General features: G+C 41.3%; 1 protein-coding gene across 4 annotated transcripts in view; it reads left to right on the top strand.

The window, feature by feature from the left end:
- The window catches only part of LOC145413805 (uncharacterized), a 145,732-nt gene extending 129,252 nt beyond the window's left edge, over nucleotides 1–16,480 (top strand). For 3 of the 4 annotated variants that reach the window (XM_080283466.1, XM_080283463.1, XM_080283464.1), the window contains 2 exons: nucleotides 5,455–5,541; nucleotides 14,450–16,480. In XM_080283466.1, the coding sequence (XP_080139592.1) occupies nucleotides 5,455–5,541; nucleotides 14,450–14,565 (203 nt within the window). In that variant the 3' untranslated portion in view covers nucleotides 14,566–16,480. The remainder of the gene's footprint in view (nucleotides 1–5,454; nucleotides 5,542–14,449) is intronic. The other variant, XM_080283467.1, reaches the window with a different exon arrangement.
- Nucleotides 16,481–24,071: the final 7,591 nt, after the last annotated feature.

Raw genomic sequence — 24,071 nt, 5'->3', positions numbered from 1 at the left:
CAGTTAAATAGAGCAGTTTCATAATGCACTAGGCAGATTATTCCACAGGGTGTAACATTTAGTAGTCCAGAACAATATACAGTATTGTACAGTGCTGTACTATACACTACAAATTAGTAGTTCTCAAGTATAGCTTCATTCCTCATCAGCTGATGAATTGGTGACCATAATCAACCCAGCCCAAATGCTACAGTATTGTAGACTGTCATGGGCATTCTGGCTGGGGGGGGGGGGGGAATAACATTGAACTTCATTAATGCTGCACAGCATTATTCTGTAGCAACATTTTAAGTAGTTTTAGGTAAAGTACTATAAAGACCTCTTCTGTCCTCTGTAGAGTATACTGTAATTTACTTTACCCAACAGTATTAGGGTATCCCTACTTCATGCCATGACACACTACATTGCACAAGTACTGTATTAGGAATTGGTGAGTTGTCTAACAATTTTCTCAGTATTGTATTTAAAGTAGTTAAGTACACTGTACAAATCTGCGCCTTAATACAAAATGCTTGGGTAGGCTTTGAACCTCCATACTCTGTGATAGATTAATAAGGTCAATTTTGCTTCATTATCGTCACAGAATTTGCAGTTGATGATAAATAAAAAAATTTAGAATTCATACACAGTACATTATCTTAGTTTTACATATATATATTTTATTATTTATTTTATAATCATTTATAGGGCATTTATTTTCATCTGTTAAGTGTAGTTTTGCATTTCTTTATCAATTACAGCCAACTAAGTATCATTACTTGACCCTGATAGATCAGTATCTGATACTATATTGAGATTATGCTACTGGAAAGTGCAGCTTACTGTGATGTAGTACATGATGTACAATTATTCTATAAAATAATCATATTGTGTATGGAAATGAGGAAAGGTCGAGGGCTAAAGTACCTTTCATGCAGCTCTCCTAAAGCATTGCTAAAGAAATTTATACTATAGAAGTGCTGGGGATTTATGTAATAGAAAGAGCAGTATTTTGTAGACATAGGCAAATGCTTTAATAAAAGAATACAGTATACTCTTAGCAAAGTTAATTTACAGATATTTGCAAGCATAGTTCAGAACAGCTGGTTTGGCACTGTTATAAAAATTCTTGTTCCAAACAGATGATAGGGTATCACAGGTAACTAAATGTAGCATTTGGAAGGGAGATCTGTTCACCATCTCAGAGGCCATGCTTTATCTTTTGGGAACCCTGCAGCAAGGGATGTCCATGACTTTAATCATGTACCTTTCCCACATTCTCAAACTCTTTTACTCTTCATTCTCTCACCTATATACTGCTCCACTTTCTTTATTCATACCACATAATGTCTGCCTCTAAGCCCTCTACCATCATCATCAGCAGCCTCTCTTAATGATCTGTACACTGTTGACAGATATGTTATTGTGTCATATAGTTGCAAATGTCTGTGAACTAACTGAGCAGATTGTACATGGAAGTCTTGCATTCCAACCTTGTGCACTTGCCTGTATTGTATTATACAGAATTAACATTCTTGACTAACCTTCTCTGTCCACAGCTCTTTCTCCTCAGCTTCTGCCTGCGTAACACAACCTGATTAGACTAATTGATCTTGTTTTTGGTCTTGCATAGTTTGGGATTAATATAGTTATTGCCTTCAGTACAGTATGTACATGTTTGACACTGTATTAGTTCAGCTGCCTGTAGATTGGTGCATTCTATATATAGTTTCATATTTATTATTGTTACTGATATGAAATTAATATGCAAGATTGGTGAACATAATTTGAATACAGGTACATACATACATGTATATGCAGATGGTTTATATTGTGTGCTTTACCAGTTACCAATGTGCCACAAGTTTTTAAAGTATTAATACTTCACTGTACAGTGTAAGCTTTGTCAGAGGGTAAGAGTTACAGCACAAAAAAGCTAATATGGTACTAGTAATATCACAGTCATGTTTGTCACCAGACTCTGGGAGTCCCTGAAAATGTAGTACAGTAGAGACTGACATATCAGGTGTTTTGGATCCAGACTCCAACATTACATGGTAGTAGCTCATGTGGAAAAATGTTGTTTGTAAATTAAGACCATTAACTCCTTCACAAAAAGAGATCTCCTCTTTGCTGAAGAGTATCATTTGGCAGTGGCAGTAATCATCATCATCATCCGGACCTCCTTTCCCACCCTAGGGCAGAGTGAGGAGTAGCAACATCCAGAAAGCCCAAGTTTGCCCAGTCCAATGGGCCACACTTCCATTCACTCATCATTCAAGCCCTTGGAATCCTGGGTCTATCTGATACGCCAAAAAACTTTCACCACATCCCGTAGCTTTGCGTAACGTATCTGATAGAGTCAATCCGGATGCTATCACATTAAAAAGGGATGCCAAATCCCTGATCATGCGCTTCTTAGAACATTCATCCATGCATCTCTTTTGTCAGTTCCCTAGCCTCACCAGCTGCCATACCTCTCTTCCTCACACACTCATCCACCTTATCCCTCCACATTCTCCTTGGCCTACTTTGCCTCCTCCCTCCTTCAGATTCACTAAGATATACTGTGTCTTTTTCACCACCCTGTTGTTATCCACTCTCTCCACATTGCAATACTGCCTCAATACACTCTTTGATTCTGGTGTCCACAGACCTCCCTACTCTACATCTCTCATGAATCACATTATTTTGTATCCTGTCCATTCTCTGTACTCCACATACATTGCTCAGCAGTCCCATCTCCACTGCTGTCACTCTTGACTTCTCATTTTCATGTAAGCCTCCTGCAGCTGCGACACTCAAGCCTCTGTTTCTTATCAAGCCTTCATAGCACCAGCTACTTTCCTCCTTTGTGTCACTCTACTTTCCACTTCTTTTGCACATTTTCCTCTTTTTCTGTCACTGTACCCAGGTATTTGAACTCTCTCACCAGTTCCAGTCTCTCTCCATTCACTGAAACATCACACTGGAAGCCACCTTCTCTCTGAATTGCCATTGCATTACTCTTTTCTACATTTACTCTCAAGGCACAATGCTCACAGACGTCAGCACACCTCTGCACTAGTCTACTAAGTTCCTGTCCGCTGTTTGCAAGTACTGTACTGTAGCACTGCATCATCAGCATACAGCAAATTTGAGATATTCCATCCATCACCATTCATTACCAATGCCATCCCTTTCTCCATTACTTTTTACTTCTCTCGTCACCCCATCCATGTATATACTGAACAACCATGGGGACATCACACAACCTTGTCACACACCCACACTGATCGTGAACCATTCACTTAGGTGCTCATTAACCCTTACACATGCCTCACTACCATCATAAAAATTCTTGATGGCACCTAGCAGCATGCCATCTACACCGTACAGGAGCAAAACCTTCCTCAATCCTTTTCGGTCTCCTTTGTCATATGCTTTTTACAGATCCTTAAATGCCATAAACACTTTATCGTCCTTCTCACAAACTTTCTTCACTCTGTCTCGCTGCAAGTATTTGATCCACACATCCTCTGCCACTCCTAAGGCCACAGTATGTATAACCCCCTCACTACAAGAAATCTTACCTAAGCTGAAAGTTACAATTCAGCAGTTGCAAAAATAAAACAGAAGCGAAATCGTTACTCAGAATGGATAAAAATATTGTAAAGAGTCTAGAATTGGTAAAAATTATGGAGAGAGATCTTGACGCATACTGAAAGTGACCAGTCTCTTTACAAAGAGTAATTTTCTTGAGCACAGGAGGCTTTCTAACACCTCTTCTGTAATGTTCTGTTTGTGCATTACATCTTTTTATTTTCTGCAGTACTTATACATTTTCAGTACACAATGTATTGGCTTACCATGTACAGTACAGTAAAAATAATGTACAGTACATGAGAGTTTTGACATGCCACATGTCAAAATGCAATATGGAGGTAAGGAAGAAGTGTTGGGGCCTCTGTAACTGATGAGAATACAACCCATGATATCAAGTGAGCACAAAGGCACTGCACTTTTGCTTTAGCCACTCAGGGCTTGCCTCACAGCAACACTTATTGTCAGCCAACCACATCTCAGCCTTTACTAACCACAGCACACGACAGGGGCAGTGACTATTTAATGACTGTCGTAGCTGTTACAGAATATTTTTTCCGCAAACTTCACTGACGTAAGAGATTAATTTTTTTCTTTTCTTTTCTTATTTTAGTATTATGCTCACAGTTATATTTTGAAGTGGAGCACATTGAGTAATAAGTTTGATATAAAAAGTGTTTAAGATTACCCACATGTTTTTGCCCAATGCCTGCCCCTGTTAACGAGCTGACCACTTGTATGCAGTTGTTTCTTACTCATGCAGAGCCACCATGTGTGTGTGTGTGCATTGATCAGATGCCAGGGGTACGGAGGGATATTGTCTCGGGTATGCTTTCTTATAATTCTTGGGGGGGAAGAGGTTCATGACAATACTTTTTCAAGTGCAGTGTGAAAGCGATACAGTAGTATGTGCTCGATCACATTATTTTAGCATTTTGTTTGCTTCTTTGTACTATTCTTGGGTGCAGAGGTTAATATGATACTATACTTTATATTTATAACGGATAACATCAGTTCATTGCTTGTACCATTGTATTACCCTCCTCAGTCATAGTTAAAATTGTTGACAGAGTGGCTCATTCTCAATAAGAGCATTGATTTTGCAAACACATCCTGTGACACTATATTACAGTTGCTGTAATAAATCAGTAGCCTTACAGGATACTGCATTCTTTAATACCTGTGCAGGAATCAGTGAAGCGGTATTATTTCTCCACCAGGGAGATATTGCATCAGTTTTGTATTTTCTGTGATATGGAATCACAAAGTACAGTATTCCTGTCAAATATCAAAGTTTGTTTAAAAAATCAGTGAAGAGACACATCCCTCTTGTACACTGCTGTTTGTGTGAATATGAGCAGAGTATCTTTGAATGATGGTGGATCTGTGTTATTTACTGAGTGATAATTGCAACTAGATATGTTGACTGGCAGACCACTGCAGATGTTTGTTGCATTTGTAATGCCTAATGGTGGGCTATGTAAAAGTGGTGTATTCCTTATGAATTTTTAATTTCACATGTGTTGCATATTTATGGGAGAGCCATGCTGGGGTAAGAGTATGTGATGATAGTGGAGTGTGGGTTCTAACTGTAATGATTACAGGAATAGAAAATGGAGTACTGCCCATTTCTTGGTGCAAACCAGCTTGCTGCCTGTGTTTTGTGTGATTGCAGTGAAGGTGATGAATCATTTCAGGTGTTTGATATAGTGGTTAGGTGAGTATAGTATAGCATGGTTATGCTTGTGATGAAAGTGGTGTACAATCTCAAATGTTCGATATGGTGGCTTAGTTGGGTATTGCATGATTGTGGTTGTGGTGGCACTTGCTGATGCCTGGGTGTGGTTGCGGAGTAGAGGCCTGATGCCTTACCCCCACACTACACGCTATCAGTCACACCACGAGTTTGGAACCGGCGTGATCCTGTGACTGGCGTGGGTGTGGTGTGCTGGGACCACGCCCCGCGCTGCAAGAGGAAAGGTATGTCGGGTCTGTGAGGCACAGGCTTCTCTCACATTAAAATAAGTATAAATTTATCCTATACTATATACTCTATACTGTATATATAAACAGAGGTGATGAACTTAACTCTGCTGAAATGTTCCTGTAGTGGGAAGTAAATTCTCCTACAGTACTGTACATTACTGATTTAATGATCGACTGTACCTTGGATTCATATGCAGTATACTGGGTATTACACTGCATTAGTGATAGTGCTAATCAGCAAAATATATTTTGGGTGTTGGCTTCATTCATACCTATTAAAGGTGGTAGTCATCTTCTTAATAATTAATATCACTGCTGTATTTCCTCAAGTTCAAGATAAGATAACCACCATGTAGGAAGAGAATGGTTAAGTTGGATTATAGTTATTACAATATGCTTTAAGAAAATACAGTGATCCCTTAATTATCCGACGTAATACACATAGAGCCGTTGGTATGTTCAGATCCAGACGATGTCCTGATATGGAATAATACCCATACCATTCAGACCCCATTGAGACCCTACCAATTTGTACATTACATCTTCTGATGTTGGCAGTGTTCTTTGGTCTTTCAGTTATTTAGACATCAGAACACACAGGCGAATATCTGATATAATGCTGGACACTAAGGAGGAAAAAAAAAAAAAATGGGAATGGCCGACAGATGTCATAACCCACTAGCCTGTACAGTAGTTGGTGTACAGTAATCCCGTGTGGTCTAGTGGCTAATGTAATCACATAACAAATGTCAGAAAACTCCTCCTTCTCTAACCATTGGAGCTGGACAATGAGATGGGAAAGTGCAGTGCCCACCATTGAACACAGCTTTGCCATGTCCATGTCTCTACTGGCCGGCCAGACAACTTTGACTATGCGGTAGGGAGGTGGACAGCCATTTTTGCTCAGCTGGTGAGTAAGGTTCTGTTACCAGCACGCGGCTCAGGAAGCCGGCTGGGCGACTGACCATTCAGCGAGGAGGCAGGTGGCCATTTTTGTTCAGCTGGTGAGTTAGGCTGTACTACCAGATTGTGTCCAGAGGCCAGCCAGCTGCCCTACTGATTTTTAAAATTTGTAGGGTACCCAGCTGGCCATGTCAGAAATTTTGTGTTTGTGTTTTAATAAATGCATAAAGAAATCTGGATACTGACATAATAGAGCTAAGGCCTAGTGTTCGGATTCAGAGCGTCCGGATAATCAAGGGGTTACTGAAGTACCCAATAGATTGTAGTTGATATATTTCTCATGAGTAATGTTAATTGTATTACAGGACTGTAGAGTGTTTTATTGTGTAGTTTATAATGCACATACAATTATTACTGTAATGGTATGGTAGTGCTGGACTCAAAGCCCATCAATAATATACTTTATGAATTGGTACAGTTCTCCATTGCTATTTGACTAAAATGGTATGGACTAGAAAAAGAAGATTAGCATTTAATCTTGTTCTGTTTTGGTAAACTCAAATTAGCATTTAATCTTGTACTGTTTTGTTAAACTTGAGTGGGTGGATTTAATAGGTGTCATCTTACCAAGGAAATAATGTGAGAGCCCCAGCACACAGACCCGAAACCATTAAAGCTTCCATCGTAGCTTAACTCTTGCTTGTAGTGTAGTGTTGACTAACCTGTGGTGGTGGTGGGGGTGGGGGTGTACTTTTAAGGGGGATTGCTAATTACTAAGTACAGTTTTAATAAATGCATAAAATATAAAGGTGAATTACACTAATAGATTTTTAGACTTCATAGTAGTAATAAAAATACCAGTACAGTGATATGTGCAATAGTGCTTTACATACCTGTGAGCTGTATGTTGAAATATTGTGTTAGCTTTTTCAAGTTCCATTACCATCTACAGTTTCATATACTGGTGCATCGTATTATAACTTCAGTGATCAGTAATACTTGATGTCTGTCTTTTAATACTGTATATTGAAGAGGCAATTCCTCGTATAGTAGTTCTTTCATGTATCATTATGCCTACTGCAGCCTGTATCAGTACTATATGGTAATTACATACCAGTTGCCTGTTTCTTCACTGCATGATTGAGATGCACCCATTTGAAGGTGTTATCTCCATTCTCTAATGCTCTGCCACTCACGCTGTTTGATATTTGAAAGTTCTTCCCTTTGAGAGTTCTCACATTGATTATATTAGGATGGTGATACCAAACATTCAGTATGAAACATCACTGAAATAACATTTTCTTGATTTTTCCCATGAATTACTTCAGCACTGGCAGGAGGAGAAGTATCCCCTGCTACCTATTAGAATCCTTGTATTCTGAGTTAGGATTTAAGTTGTGAATGAAAGTTAATGTATTATATAGGTTTATTTCAGCTGAAGTTTATTCCATACATCATCCAATCCTATGTTGCCCCATGAGGAGCGTAGGAGCCCGTTGCTAAGCAGGTCAGTCCTGACATTTAAGATGAGAGTGACCAGCCTCACTCATCCCAGAGTGGCATAACATGAGCAGTAAACCCCAACCATCCCTTGGATATAAACTTTCACCAGCTCAATCTGACTGGAGCACCGTAATTACCTAGTAAACCACCAGTCGCCAAAATTTGGTTATATAGTTACCACACAGCGTAGTAAATGGTTTCCTAGTGTACACCACTTGGCTTGTCACTCAATGTAGAGTCACCCACAGGCAGAAGGAAGAGGATAAGAAGAGGGAGTGTAAAGTCACCCATAGGCAAAAAGACAAGGAAAGAATGAAGGAAAGAAAGACAGAAGAGGATGGAAGGAAATAAGGATGGAGGAGAGGAAAGGGCAGACACCGGAGAGCAGCACTACATCAAGTTAGTGGATGGTGATTACCCCCACCTACAATGAAGTTTATTGGGGGGGGGGGGGACTTCATGGCAAACATTTCTGAAATCCCCAAGCATATCCACATTCAGTCCAGTGTTTGGCCCTTAGCTTTTGAGTGATGCTGCAACTGTGAGCAGGGCAATAGGCAGGATGCATGTGGGGAAGGTAGCAGGTGTGTCTCGGTTGACTGCTGAAATGTTGAAAGCCTCAGGAGATAAAAGAGCAAGGTTAGTCGCTGACCTGATAAATACGATTATATATGAGTATGTTGTCCCAGATGATTGGCTGAAGAGTGTAATTGCAAATGTGTACGAGGAGAAGGGTGATGCCCTGGAAAGAGGAAATTATAGAGGCATAAAGCTTTTAGACAAGATAATGGAGAGAGTCTACAAGCTATGATTAGAGAAAGAGTGAATATTGATGAGATGCAGTTTGGGTTTGTGCCAGGCAAAGGAACCACTGATACCATATTCTTTGTTGAACAGCTTCAAGAAAAATAAATAGGAAAGAAAAGGGAATTGTACTTTGTTTCTGTTGATTTGGAGAAGGCCACTGACAGAGTCCCTAGAAAGGTGGTGAAGTGGACAATGAGAGAGCTTGGGATCAAGGAGTGGCTGGTTAGGGTCGTTATGGCCGTGTATGTGGGTGCTCACACCCAGATAAGAGTGAATGGAGATTTGAGTGATGGGTTTTCCGTGAATGTTGGCGTGCATCAGGGGTCAGTCTTGAGTCCCTTCTTATTTATCATGGTACTTGAAGCCCTCTCACGTGACTTCAGAAATGGACTCCCGTGGGAGATGTTGTATGCTGTTTAGGTAAAATGAAAGGAAAGCAGAGGAAAGACTCAGGAAGAGGAGAGATGGTATGGGGCACAAGGGCTTAAGAGTAAATGCAGATAAAGCAAATTATGGTATCTAGGGTGGTGGTGAGGGAGAGTGGCCATGTGCTATTTGTCACAAGGGCGTGTTAAGTAATTTCATCTTGTGCAGTGTTTGTGATAAGTGGGTGCATAAGAGACATAGTGGTATTAGAGGTAGACTGCAAGATAATGCTGCTTTCATGTGTGTGGTGTGTCGGAGAGAGCATGTGGATATTGCCAGGTGTGAAAGGATTGAACTTGCTGGTGAGCCTCATGAGTGTGTGGAAGAGTTTTGTTAAGTGGGAGACATGTTTTGTGCTGGAGGTGGGCAGGAGGTAGCTCTGTGGCAAGAGTGAGGAGTGGTTGGAAGAAGTCCAGGGAGCTGTTGCCTCTCCTGACATTGAGAACGGTCTCCCTCCGTGCTAAGGGGTCTTTGGCATGTGTTAGGAGTGTAATGCTGTATGGTAGTGAGTACTGGGCAGTAAAATAAGAGGATATTTGCAGGCTCAAATGTACAGAAATGGCAATGACTGGGTGGATGTGCAGTGCATCCTTGAGTGCAAGGCCTGGCGATGCTAAGTTTACGATGGAAGAGTTGAGAGGTAGGATGGAACTAGAGTGTATTGGTGTTGTGATGAGGAGAGGTAGATTGAGATGGTTTGGGCATGTGGAGAGGATGGGGAATGATAATTGGGTGCAGAAGGTGATAAGTGCTAATGTTGGGGGTAGGACAGCGAGGTAGGCCGAAAAAGACCTGGGACGAGGTCATGGAGTGTGACCTTAGGGTTAAGGAACTAAATAGGGAAGCTGCTAGAGATCAAGCAGCATGGAGAGCTGCCATTAGGTGACCAAGACTGACGCATGCAAGCTTGTTGGAGCCTTCAGAAACGAAAATGCAAACAATATCCGCATTCAACTCTTATATTTAATGTCTGGTACTGGTAACGAGTGCATTCCCATGGTGGCACCGATACAGCTGAATGGCTTTGCTGCCTGGTTATATAAATTCCCTTAGCTCCTTTCCTCCCCTCGGCAAGGAGGTTGGTAGACTACAGAGAAAGTTGCTTCAGCTTGCTGCTGGGTTCACTTTCAGATGATCCTATGGTTGTGTTGACATTTTATATACTTGTACAGTATATACCTGTGTATGTGTGCAGTATATGTAGTGTGTGTGTGTATGTATATGTATATATCTGTCTATTGCCAGACACCATAATCCCGCAAATGGTGGCCATTTGACACTGAATTAGTTGTTTTACAGGGAGGGGCACTAACCCTCCACCAACCCACTTGTTGACATGTAGGGAGCACGTATAGTTTGGTTATATGGTTACCACCCAGCAATGTAAAATGGTTTCTTGGCTTACAAGAAACCATTTGGCTTGTCACTCAATGTAAAGCCACCTGTAATGGAAAGAAAAGGAAAAAGAAGTGACAGGAAAGATAGGAGAAACAGGAAGAGAGGAGGGCAGGCACAGAAAAAGAACGATAAAAGCTAAGGAAGTAGGCAGCACTACATCAAGTGAGTGGATGATGGTTGCCACCACCTACCTATATATATATATATATATATATATATATATATATATATATATGTACTGTACAGTAATATGATTATTCAGCTTGTCATCAGGATTCAAACATTGCATCCCAGTTGTAAGTGAGGGATATTGTACTGTACCTGGTTGGTAAAGCCTATCATTATAAGTTTTCCTTTATAATGGAAGTAATATCTAATACTGAGCGTAATCACTAAATATGGCTTCTGGCTAGTAGTGTGATGTATTACATTAAGCAATTTACTGGCTTCTCTGGATGTAGTGCCTTAAGCTATGCATCCAGTGCTGGGCCTAAAACACTCCCTGTAATTTATATTGCATGGCAGAGAAGAGAATCCTGGAGAAACTGTCAGTGAGACACCACTTGCCCATAAACCTCCTCAAGGATAGCCCTGTGGGTCCCAGCATGGGTATATATCCCAGGCACCATATTCTGTTCATATGCTTAAAACCCCTCATGTAAGTGGAGGCGACAAGATAGGAATACGGTGGGGGATCCTGGCACTACTGCACCTATACCCAGTTCCACCCTAGCTTCCTTACACCTGGGGGGCATGACAGCTCAGTGGTAGAGTGCCCGACTTGAGACCAGAGTTGTGAGTTTGCGCTGTGCCTGGGTAAGCTGCATTGCTGGGAATGGTAGTACTCTCCTGTCACCTAGCTGGCTGTGGCAGCCGTGGCTCAGTGGGTTAGAGCTCTCTGACCGAAGAGTCGGAGATTTGAGTCCACCCAAGGGTCATTGGTAGACATCAGGAAGGGGATCCGGTCATAAAGTGCTACATACTCCAAAACCAAATTCCTCTACCCAGGAACAACGCCTTAGCCCCTAACGCAAAATGGGGACACTGTTAGAAGAAAAAAAAAAAAAGAAGAAGAAGAAAAGGCTTGCATGTCTTTATAATCAAAGGGCTTCTACCTGTCCACCACAGTTTTGTCTGTTACCAGTATTGTTTTGGTATGACCTACCTGACACTTCAGAGTTCCATTTGATCATCCTTTCAACCAGGGTGTTTTATTTTTTATCCATAATAAGTTTGCGCTGTGGATTGTCTTCATTCTGTGATGTGGGCTTCCCAGTAGGTCACTGTGCCAATCCATGCCTTCACCATCCTCTGTGGTATCTGGCTCCTTTAATGCTTGATTTGTTGGATGCCTTGTTTCCCTCCAATCAGTTCTAGACATCCAGACTGGTGCAAGGTGTACCAGGTGGTAGGTAGTACACTTTGCAGACTTCCACCCTTGTTGAAGTAAGGATATGTTACGCTTATTTGACCTGGTAATTTTTTGTGCATCTAAGTGTAATTCTGGTTTGGGAAACTCCTAGTGATCTTCCCCTCCTTGGGGGTCACGTGGACTTGAAGGTGAAGGACACTCCACTCTTACTAAGAGTTGGTGTGAGGCATCACAGCACTCCAGGAATGCCTAGCAAGCCCCCTTTTCTTCATTGTTAGACTGTTGTCATTTCCCATAATACTGTTGCTTTTCAGACCCCATTCCCATGTATCAGTTATGAAGCTATACAGACTATGTACATATACTGCTGATAGCACCACTGTGGCTCTCCCAGTCATGATTTATAAACCTACATCTGATGCTCCCAGTCCACTACTCATCACCAACATCTCTTTGACATTCCATTTTACAGGTGCCTAAAAGATTTTGTCAGCTGACTGCACCTGTAGTTTTTACACCACATCAGTTCATCCTCCATATCAAACAGTGACAGACAAACCAGTATGAGTCTTGTTGGAAATCCATTACAAAGTTTTTACAGACGAGGGATTTATCATCCATACCTTATAGGTTATTCCTCAGTTTTATAGCAACATTAACCCCAGCTGGGTCTAATTGTTTCACATTATTCTACTATAAAGGACTTTTTAGTGCTGCCTACATCTCTCACTCCCAATTTTCGGTGCTCTGTGCAAAAACCCGTGAACATGTTCGTTTTACTACCATCTTAACTATTCAGTGACTAAAGGTTATTAGATCCCTTACAAAAGCATTTTTCCCTTGCCATAGCCTTGGGAATGAGGGCCTCAGAACTGAAAGAATTTACTACATACAAAACTTTAAGTAGAAATTCTCTGACTAAAACTTGGTGACCATTTTCTCTCCCTGGGGTTCACCAGAAAAAACAAATTTGTATTTCTGACAGATCTGGGAAGATCTTAGTTTTTTTTTAAGTTACCACTTTTGTGATTCTGTCAGTAGTAGTTAATTTCAGTGCTGTTTAAGTTTGTTCAGGTTCTATGAAATAGTTTTCTTCTGGTCAGATTTCTTGGTTAGTTAGTAATAAAGCTAGTACACCCATGAAAAATTGGTTCTTCAGTTTATTTTCTTGACCATTTTTCCACAGAAGGCTTAATGTAACGGTTCGTGGGCATCACGCAGCACCTAGTTAAGGTGATGTTAACATCCCAAAGTCTCGGTTTGTAGCTGTGTGGCAGCAGCATTAATTCATTCCTGGAACTGTGATTATTCTCTCTATTCTGGGCATTTCTTAAGGACAACCATATATGCTAGATGGCTTTGTCATTTTACTTCGGTGATGCTCATATGTCTTAGAGCATTAATGACAAAAGGATGCATACTGTACAGCATTAATGAATAAAGAAAGCATACTGCATTAATGACATGAGGAAACAGAAATTGCTTCATCCATTGATTGGTACTACCAATGCAGGTGGCTTTTTTCCCCTCTTTGAATGGCACCTGATACACCACTATGACGGCTTTACTCATACTTTGCACTGCAAATGGAGGGAGGGAGAGGAAGGAAGGCCAGAGAAGATAGAAATAATCCAAATATTCCTATCCTGATTTAACTGCTTGAACCTCCTCCAGCAGGTGATATTCATAACTTTGAGGGACTACACCCATAGAGGTCAGTAACTAGGCAGGTTTTAGAATAAAACCCTCCAATTGCTGACTCAGCATTGTGCCAAAATACTGTATTGCTCTCCCTGACCTTATGTCTACCCTTCCCTCCTCCACACAGTTTCATACATTTTAGATGGGTATATGGACTAACAAATGTAGGCAAGTGAACAGCACTTGATGCCTGCGTTATGTGGCTTGTGCTGGGACCTAGAAGGTTCATGGGTTAGTAGTACCATGCTGATAATATTTCATCAAAAATTCTCTCCTCTGCTGAGTAATTTTAAAATATAGGGAGCCTGCTTTAAGCCCAGCATTAAATCTAAGGCACTACACCCTATAAATTAGCAAAGTTTTTTTTTTTTTTTTTTTTTTTTTTTTTTTTACAGTTAAATGAAGAAGCAGATGTGGTATGCATATTTAACCATAGATGTAATGTAAGTCTGCTGTACTTTATGGTACTTGGCTTAAATGCATAAAACAGGAATTGCCTCTTTTCTGTGCAAGTTAGGAACTTGGTACAGTAGTCAGAGACAGTAAGTCTTCATAAGTCCCCATTCCAAGGCTCATATTTTTGGTATGGTCCTGGGAGATTAATTAAATACTGCTGATTTGAGTCATTGTTACCTGTAAAGTTGATTCTGCAGTTATGTTCATTTCACATATCTTAAGACAGATATCTACTTACGAGGACTGGCTGTACCTAAGATCATGAGAGTAGAAATAATAGGGAAAGACAGAGTACCAGCTTTACACTACCACTAACACAGTCCCTCTGTTTTCCAGCTGCCCCAAGTCCGGCCACCGAGAGCAGCCTGGGCGACAAAGGCTCCCCACCTGAGCAGCCCAAGCAGCAGCGGCAGCGCATCCCTCCTGGTGGTTTCTCTACCCAGCTGTGGTAGAGGCACACATCTTCACCCTTCTTTGCTTTAGGGTGTTGAGGATCCCTTCTGTCTGTGTTCTTTGATTAATGTTACTTTTGTTCAGTTTATTGTCTGTTTCTCCTTTTGACTGACTCAAATGTAGATGGTTTTCATCTACCTGTTAATCTCTGTTGTCAGAACAATGTGCTTCAGTTTCTCCTCCTCCTCCTTTTCCTCTATTTCCTCCCCTTCCACTGCCTTTAACCTTAACTAATTTAAGCATTATCAGTCTCTAACCTCAGCAGTTGTACTGTACTCATCATCATAGAAGATAATTTGAAGTTACTTACCAAATTAAATAAATATAAGTGATGATACAACTTTCAAGATTTGTAAGAGATGATTCATCAGCATATCCGTCGTATCTCTCTCTCAAGATATACCTTAGGATAAATGTATAACTGTAGACTAAGAAACTAGAATGTCAGGTAGTTTTAGTTAAAGGCCTGTATATTTACTTACATCTTGTAACAAGGCTTGTCCAAGAATTTCATTAATCTAGAAAGTTTGTTTTACAGTGACTTTTTTTTTTTTTTTTTTTTTTTTTTTTTTTTAAACTGAGCAAGGTTTATGCCATATCATATGGTATACCTGAACCCTTTTGTCTGATGTACTTTTACCATATTCTTGCTATTTTCAGGCAATTTATTCAGCTTAGGAAGTGACACCTGGTTGTGAAGGGGTTAACAGAGACTGTATCTAACCCTGTCACTACAAATGGTTCCCCTAAAACTACCATAGTCATTTGGAGGTAGCAAGAATAATTAAAGAATTTATTCCCTAAATTCAAGGTGTTAACCATATAACAGATACATATTACAGTATAGTTATTGTTTCTGTATGCCATACCTCTCTGTAGCTTCAAAGTCTACTTTTTGTAGCTGAAGTTGTGTATTGTCAGAGCTTTATGGTGAGAGCTTATTCACATGTTACCATTCATACTTGTTCCCTTCTGTACTGTTTTGCTGTAATGCTGTACTGTACTGCATGAACACTTATTACTGCTTAATCATTATTCTGCTAGGTGTGACAGAACGTACATTCTTGATGAAATGGCATAGTGGGTAATTTCCACTACAGGGTAATGTTTATTCTGCACTCATGGCTGGTCTTGACAGGATATTGGCATTGCAAGAGACACTCAATGCCATTCCCTTTATTTTATAGCTTAGTGTCTGTGTCCACAATGAAGTAATGTAAGCTCAGTTATTCTGTCACATAAATGGGGCCAATTATGATTATTTCAATATTTGTGTTTAGTTGAGTTAGCAAGGCAAGTTTAGCTGAGTTTGGTGTACTGTACTACCTGTATTCCAGCAACAGGCAAAGCTACTAATTAGCCATGTCTATCCATATATATATATTGCTCAATCATTACTTGCTTCTTTAGTTTAGCACAGGTCAGCATTTGGTGTGTAGGAAGAAGAGAAGTTTCATTGTCCTTCAAAAAAATAAAAAGCCATTCCATATAATTTTAAGATGTCTTAGAAATTTTGATTTAATGCAAAATTTCTTAAGTTGAAGAATTAGTGCCTACCTTTCCATCATCCATCATTATTGCATAATCCTTAATGACTGTGTGGTAGATTCACTGGTGAATTGTGAATAATTGAGAAGCGCATTTCATATCACAGGTAAAATGATTTAATGAAATAGTGTCATTAGTGATTTGTCCAACACATCCTCGCACCCTTCCTCAAATCGATCGTTTCCATGCATTCAATTTCACTAACTGTGATAATTTTTTCCTAAGTGTGGAAGGGGTTTGATCTGGCCATGACCTTCACTGGATTAGAATGCCTTTGTCAAAATCCTGGAGTGCTGTTGTAGGGAATGATTCAGTTTGGCCTGAGAGAAGCCTATTTGTATTAGTTTTAATAAATCTAACAATCTCTAGCTTATTTTATTGTCCATGAAATAAATGTACAGTGAAACCAGAAACATGAGAGCAGATTCATTGATTTGTACCTTATGGAACTGAAATGCTTTAATACTGCTTCAGATCTGGAAAGTGGGAAGGATATGGGTTGTAACAGTAGTTTGTGTTCTGGATGAAGCTGTTGGATTTACATGAAGTGTAGTGCAAGTGCTTGGTGGCCTATAGATGGTGGTGGACTTAAGGTGTAGTAAGTGAAGCACCACTGTTGGACAACTCATTGGAAGACCAATAAGATTTGTGATTATAGGTGGTGAGTCACTGAAAGTTGTGGACAATTCTTAACCTCAGTGACGTCATCAATGCTAACCAGAATGCAATTGCAAGGGTGCATAGGGGCTGTAAAATGTTTAGAAATGAGTTATTCTGATATGAGTGTTCTCACTGTCCACAAATGGGAAAGGGTTTGGTACCTGTGTATGATATTGTGTGGCAGTGAAGTGAGGGGCATATAAAGAGGCTGCAGTCAAGACTGAAATGAAATATGAGAATGATACCATGGATAGGTGGAGTGAAGCCAGATGATGGGACATACTTAGAAGTCGGGAGAACATGGCTGGGAGTGGAGAAGAAGAAGAAGAAAGTAGAAGGGAGATGACTGATTTAGTTTAGTCATGTTGAAGGGATGAACCTGGAAAGCTGGGTGAAGATGTGTAGAGACTTTGAGGGTCCATGCCATCAACAAAAGTGGATCAAGGAAAATTTGTTATGCGGCAGTGTGTGCAGACTTTAATCTACAGTATACATATTACTAAAGACCTGATACCAGTATAAGAAGGAAGAGTGTTATCAGATGAACCTGTCTGATTCGTTACATTGAAAACTGACATTATGATGATCTGATAAGAAGCGACTTGTGGTTTACTCTTGGTTTAATCCCCAAACTGAGCTGAGTCTTGGGAACAATAAACTTGTTTAAGGCAGCCGGAGACTGCCTCCTCCTCCTCCTTGGTTGACCACAGAGGGGTACCTTAAGCTAAAATCTCTGTTTGCGTACCATTAGGAGAACCTCCAGGTGCTGGCAAGGTATGTTAAGGAGAACATGGAGGTTATCTGGAAGAGTAACCTCAAGGTTGGCTGACCACTGCACTTTGCCACTCCTACATGACAGGTGCCTGTCTCCACACCTGTGTGACTCTGCCAGCTACAGAACGATCTGGCAACCCACTTTTGGACAATGCCAACTGGGTCAATGATATCAAGGTGGTGTACGGCACCTATCACCCAACACAACATTGTTGTTCTAGCCCATCAATCTGAGGTTGATCTCCATCTTCAAAGCCCACTACCTCTGCAGCATCATGGGACATTTTTTTTTTTTTTTTTTTTTTTATGCAAGGAAGAAGGAACCAAAGGCCAGGAGCCCACAAACTGTTCCATCCAAGAAAAAAACAAAACCAATACAAAAGAGAGCCAAATTCAAGATCTGTTCATTTTTAGATGCCTGGACACACTGCATCTGAAAGGCTGGAGATCATAGACAATAGGAAATATGGACAGAGGCAGACAGTTCTTGAGTTGACCTGTTGCATATATGAAGGACTGGGAGTAATGGTTAACTTTTGCGTTAGAGAGCTGGATGAGAGTTTGTTGCTGGACGTGCGATAAGCCCGTGCACTCCACCTGCACCTATCCATGCAGTCTTGACTGCAGGTGGAGGGATGCAAGTAGACAGTTCAGAGGAGCAGTGACCATTAAAGTAGCGACAGAGAAGAGATAAAGATGCAACAGTGTGGTGAAGAGACAGAGGTTGAAGGGAGCCAGTAAGAGGAGGAGAGTCAATGAGACAGAAAGCCTTTGACTCCATCCTATTGAGAAGAGCTGTATGTAGGAAGCCTCCCCGCACATGAGAGTTGTACTCTACGCAGGGGCAAATAAAACCCGTGTATAAAGTCAACAACTGTGTAGGGGTAAAGAAGGTACAGAGTCGGCTTAGCTCATCTAATCTCTTGGAAGAAGATTTTACAAGAGTTGTAATATGATCTTTCCAAGATAAGTCCCGAGAGAATGAAACACCAAGTATGTTTACGGTTGATGCAGGATATTATTAAACATTAGTTGGTACTCCTGCTGAAGATTTTGTTGGGCTGATAGGTGTAAGAACTGAGTTTTTGATGTATTAAAAATAACAAGATTACTTTTACCCCAGTCAGAGAGACGAACCAAGTCAGACATTAAGTGTGCCATAGCCTCATCCCTTGTTTGTTGAAGTAACTGCTGAGACGGACGTTGCGGGAACCGAATGGAAAGGTGAAGGGTGGAGTCATCAGCGTGCGAGTGGATAGGATTAGATGTACAGCTTAGGTTACTGATGAATAAATGGAAGACAGTTGGTGATAGGACAGCCCTGAGGAACACCACTGTTGATAGATCTAGAAGAATGGTGGCCATCTACAACAGTAGCTACAGAACGACCGGAAGGAAGCTATGGATGAAGGCACAGAGAGAAGAATAGAAACCGTAAGATGGCAGTTTGGACTTGATCGAGAGCATTTGAGATGTCAAGTGCAATGGCAAAGCTTTCGCCAATGTTCCGAAAGGAGGATGACCAGGAGTCTGAATGGTAGGTGAGAAGATCGCCAGTGGAGCGTCCCTGATGGAACCCATACTGACGATCAGAAACAAGTTTATGCTAGGAAAGATGTTTTAACATTTTTCTGTTAAGAACAGGCTCGAAAACTTTTGAGACAGGATGTTGAAGCAACTGGGAGATAGTTAAAGGGTCGGATATGGTCGCCCTTCCTTAAGACTGGCTGAATGGGAGCACACTTCCAGCAAGAAGGAAAGGCACAAATTGATAGACAAAGGCGAGAGATTACCTAGGGAGGGTGTAAGCACAGACGCGCAGTTCTTGAGGACAACAGGAGGGGCCCCATCAGCCCCATATGCCTTGTTATTACTGAGGCCAGTGATGGTAGAAAATACATCAGCTGAAGAAATTTTAATGTCAGCCATGAAGAAGTCAGTGGGGGTAAATGATGGAGGAACAGCACCGGAATCGTCAAAGAGGAGAGTGAGCGACTCCAGGGAGGCTGATGCAATACTCCTCTCGGCAAAAGTACCGGTACATAAAAAATGCAGTCAATAATATCACAGCAGCATGGAAAAAGGTTCAGGCATGCACACTCAATGCAGTCTGGAGGAAGGTATGGCCAAAGTGCATCCACTCTTTCACTGGGTTCCCAGCACTGGAGGGCATCCGCCGTGAAATTTACCTCTCCTATAAGGCAGGGTCTGACGAGGTTGATAAGGCTAATATCCAAGAGGTCCTGGAAAGCCACACAAAGCAACTGTCCACAGAGTAGCTGATAAAGTTATGGACACAGGTGGCGGGGGCACTGGAGGGTGGTAAGGACAGTTGGGAGGAAGATGAGCCAGTTCATGTCCTGGACATCAGGACACTAATGGGGTTACTGGGGAGGATTGATGACATCATTGCTTACATTGAGGACAAAGACCTAAACAAAGCGAGGAGTGATGCAGTGACAGACAGCACAGAGTAACACTTGAAGTAGTACAGGGAGCTCCCGTTAACTAAGAATAGGGCAGCATGGCAGGCCACCATTACCTCCTCCTTCCCCCATACGACGAGGGATTCTTCCCCCGAGCTAGACCTAGATAGATCATACAGCCCTGCTAGGGCTACAATAGAGCGCTAAGCCTCCACGCAAAGGCAACTACATGGGCGGGGCGCGAACTCTCAGCCTCGTGATTTCGAGTCCAGTGTTCCTCCACTGAGCCCCCCTGCCCCCCCTCCCCCATATGACAAGCACCAACACTGAGGATGAGCCGAGGCCATCAGCAAGTGAGGTTCAAATGCTATGCCTTGCCTCATTTGCCTCTCTCTCATCTTCGGTGCTGTCTGGCACACTGCTATGCTCCTCCGTTGCCTCATCACACACATCGTTCCTGGCCTCGCTGCATTGCTTTTCCGCTGCTTCACCACACCGCTCTCCCGCTGCCTCACCACAGTGCTCTCCCTCCGCCTTACCACATCGCTCTCCCAACGCCTCACCACATCGCTCTCCCAACGCCTCACCACATCGCTCTCCCAACGCCTCACCACATCGCTCTCCCAACGCCTCACCACAAGCTTTCCACCCTCCACACTGCTGCACTCTCCCTCAGCCTCACTGTTTCATTCTTCCTGTCACTTATCATCTCCTCCTGACAACCTGGAGTAGTTGCCAAGACCCTACAGCTGTTACCCAGTCTCTAGGGGGGCAGGCATGGTGACCCTCAAACCCGCCTATGACATATTTCAGGTGTCTGGCAGAAGTGTTTCTTGAGATTATGGATTATGTGGTCCTTGACGCCCAGCAAAATCCGCACTGAACTCATGTTGAATCAACATTAATTAACGATCAGTTGGAATGCCATCAGTTCTTACTTGACGTAACCTGATCGTGCGTTGGGTCATTAGTATATCAGCTTTCCCCAGCTTTGAAAAAAAAAAAAAAAAAAAAAAAAAAAATCTGCCATGTAATTGTATGTAAAACTGCCAAATGAATGGAATGAATAAATCAGTTCATCTATCACCATACTCTTAAAGTAAGCATGTTTTTCTTAAGGGTGGAATATTTCAGATCTGATATACACTGTGTAAATTCTTAAGGGTGGAATATTTCAGATCTGATATACACTGTGTAAATAATAGTGTAGCTTGCTAATGGTGAACAACAGCTTTGCAGAATGGTGCAAAGTTTTATGGGTTTCTATAAGCATCACACTTTGAGAAAAAATGCAGATAAGAGTAAAGTGATTGTTGCTGAGAGAAAGTGTAGGCAAGAGTAAAATGATTATTGTTGGAGAATTGAAACAGGACAGGTGTCTGAGTCTGAAGGCTGTAACAGCATTGCATGAAGGTGTTTCAGTGCCCACAGTAATGCGTGGGTATTAGACTTTGGTGTCACATAAGAATGAAAAGTCAAATGTAAGAGCAATGGATGTGGGAATATTAAATGTCTGTGGAGTGAGTTGAGTAGACAGGATAAGAAACAATGGGATTCATGAATGATGTGCAGTAAGGTGGTGTTGACAATTTTTTGAGATAAGAAGAGAATGGATGTAAATAGGGTGGTGGTACTGATGTATGTGAGCAAGTCGGAAGATGGAAAGAGGCATAGTAGGCCAGGAAGGTGGATGGATGTGGTTAATAAAGGTAAGAAAGTGGGGTATTAAGGTCAATGTGCCAAGGGTTCAAGTTAATTGATATACTGCATGTGAATGAGTTTGAAGATGGGAAGAGGCATGGTAGACTTAGAAGGTTGCAGAATGGAAGAATGTGAAGATAAAGTTGATGAGGCAGATTAAGTTAGTTGGTTTAATTATGTACAAATGAGTACAGTACATGGCAAGGGTCTAGCATACCCCTTTTTAACTCTACAGTTGACAGATTGACTCAATTATGAAAGTAATATGAAGAGCATCATGTAAAGGAATATACTGTAACAAAATACACAGATGTTTAAGCCTGCAAATTAGAGTCAGATTCTGGGGGCTTGAATGACAATTCAAAGAGTGTGACCCAGTCAGAAGCCATGCTGTTAATTAGTTCTCCCCCTACTGTATTTTCTCTTTCCTAGCTTTCTCAACTCTAACTTACCCCATCCCAAGGTGGGAAGGGGAGAAAAGTGACCAGGATGATGACGAAATACAGTATTTTACATATTGTGCCCGGTTACTGAGTAGATATCTACAGTGGATGGAGACGAGGGGTAAAACTAACCGGTACATAAAGATTTACTTTTTCTGCAGTAGTGTACAGTAAATGGAGAACATCATTTTTTCCCCTCAGTTTTCATGTTATATCTCATAAATACCGGTATATATATATATATATATATATATATATATATATATATATATATATATATATATATATATATATGTTACACCGACTCAGTAATGGAATGGAAGGTAAAAATTAAATTAGAACCTCAGTGGAACACAAGTGACGATATTCTGCAGAAGCAACAGTCAAATCTTAAATGCACATCAGGGGAACTATTGGTACATAATATTACATACAAATTTCTAGGAAACCATATCATCATTATCATCCTTATCTATGTGTATTAGGCTCCTCTGTACGTACTATGAAAGGGGTGGGTAGGATCCAGAATATGTAAAGAATTAAGAAATTTGTTTCCTCTTAAACACTAGTGTGTAGGATTCAGAATCGGGTAAGAGGAAAAACAAAAAGAGGAAGACAGTTATCAAAGTGCCTAGTGGAACTGCCATTCCACCCGTCGCTCATCATTCAAACCTTTAGAATTCTCTGTTCCATCCTACACACCACCGTTATCCACGCCTGGCTTTCGCACACATCAATACTGTACATGAATACAGTATCGAACTTATATTTTTCACATAAGCAACCCAAACAAAGTGGCACGAGTCGAGGGATTATTTCTTTTTTCAAGTCTCTTTAGCAGTACATCAAAGGCAACGCTGCTGGAGAGCCATAACATGGTGAGAAAAGCAGTGAATAATTACTTCTAATGTTGGTGGGCAATGCAGGAGAACAGGGAAATAGTTGTCAACTCAGGAACGGGAAGGCGGGGTGGAGGACATTGCAGCTTCCAGGGATTCCCAATAATTCCGCTTACCTACATGTAATGAAAAGCACATTAGTGAGTAACTGAGCAGTAAGTTGAAAGGGGGAGAAAATTAATATCGTATATAAAAGAATCATGGTGCTAAAGTTGCTGTTCTCAGGCTCAGAGAATGAGCGGCAGACTCCTGCGACGCACATGAGAATGTCGGCTCAGGTATGCAGACAACGTGTATGTCCACATCCATCACTTCATCTGACTATGCAAATACATCCAGCAGCCTAACTTCCGGGGATGTGAGGATCAAGGAAGCTGGTTGATTGAATATTCTAGCGCCCGGACACAATGGCTTTAACTATAGGCTAAATGACACTGGTAGGGAATACGACAGTGGTAAGTTAGAAAGAGAAAGGGTAAGATTAAAGGTTATGTAACTTATGTAGTTTGTGATGTAAATATGTGGAGATGAGTTATAAACTGGAAAGGAATGACGTGACTGAGAAAGGACATAGACGAATAATGGAAAAGGAAGCAGATTGATGTAGAACATAACCCCTGTTAGAGGTCCGACGAAGTCGAGCCAGGTATGGGAAGAAGTACGGTATGTTATCGAACTGGGCACAATGTAGATGTAGGAGACACTGAGACAATTGCTGGAAGTTTGAACAATATTTAATAATTGGTCATGAGGTAACCATGATTAACTCGAGTATGGTCTATTCAAAGACGAGCAAGCGGAGTTTCCCAACACCTGTTTTTGTGCCGGGGGAGGGGGGACCATGGAGAGATGGTTTTACAGAAAAAGTTTGTTGTGTGTAACCTGTGAGCAGAGGGACTGCTAGTTTTGCAGCAGCAAGGAAAAGGATCCGAGCATGGAACAAAGTAGGAGAAAAAAAAAGTGTGGAGGAAAATGGATGACCTGAGAGTCCAGGAACCCAGCAAATATGGACAGGGTTATGACGAACAGACAAGCATAACAGCCCCGCAGCTTC

The sequence above is a fragment of the Coenobita brevimanus genome, chromosome 97 (assembly GCF_032717465.1).
Source record: "Coenobita brevimanus isolate Jiangsu-jjx chromosome 97, ASM3271746v2, whole genome shotgun sequence".
Classification (NCBI taxonomy): Eukaryota; Metazoa; Arthropoda; class Malacostraca; order Decapoda; family Coenobitidae; genus Coenobita; species Coenobita brevimanus.
The sequence above is the reverse complement of the archived record's forward strand: the minus strand, read 5'-3'. Positions and strand labels throughout refer to the sequence as shown.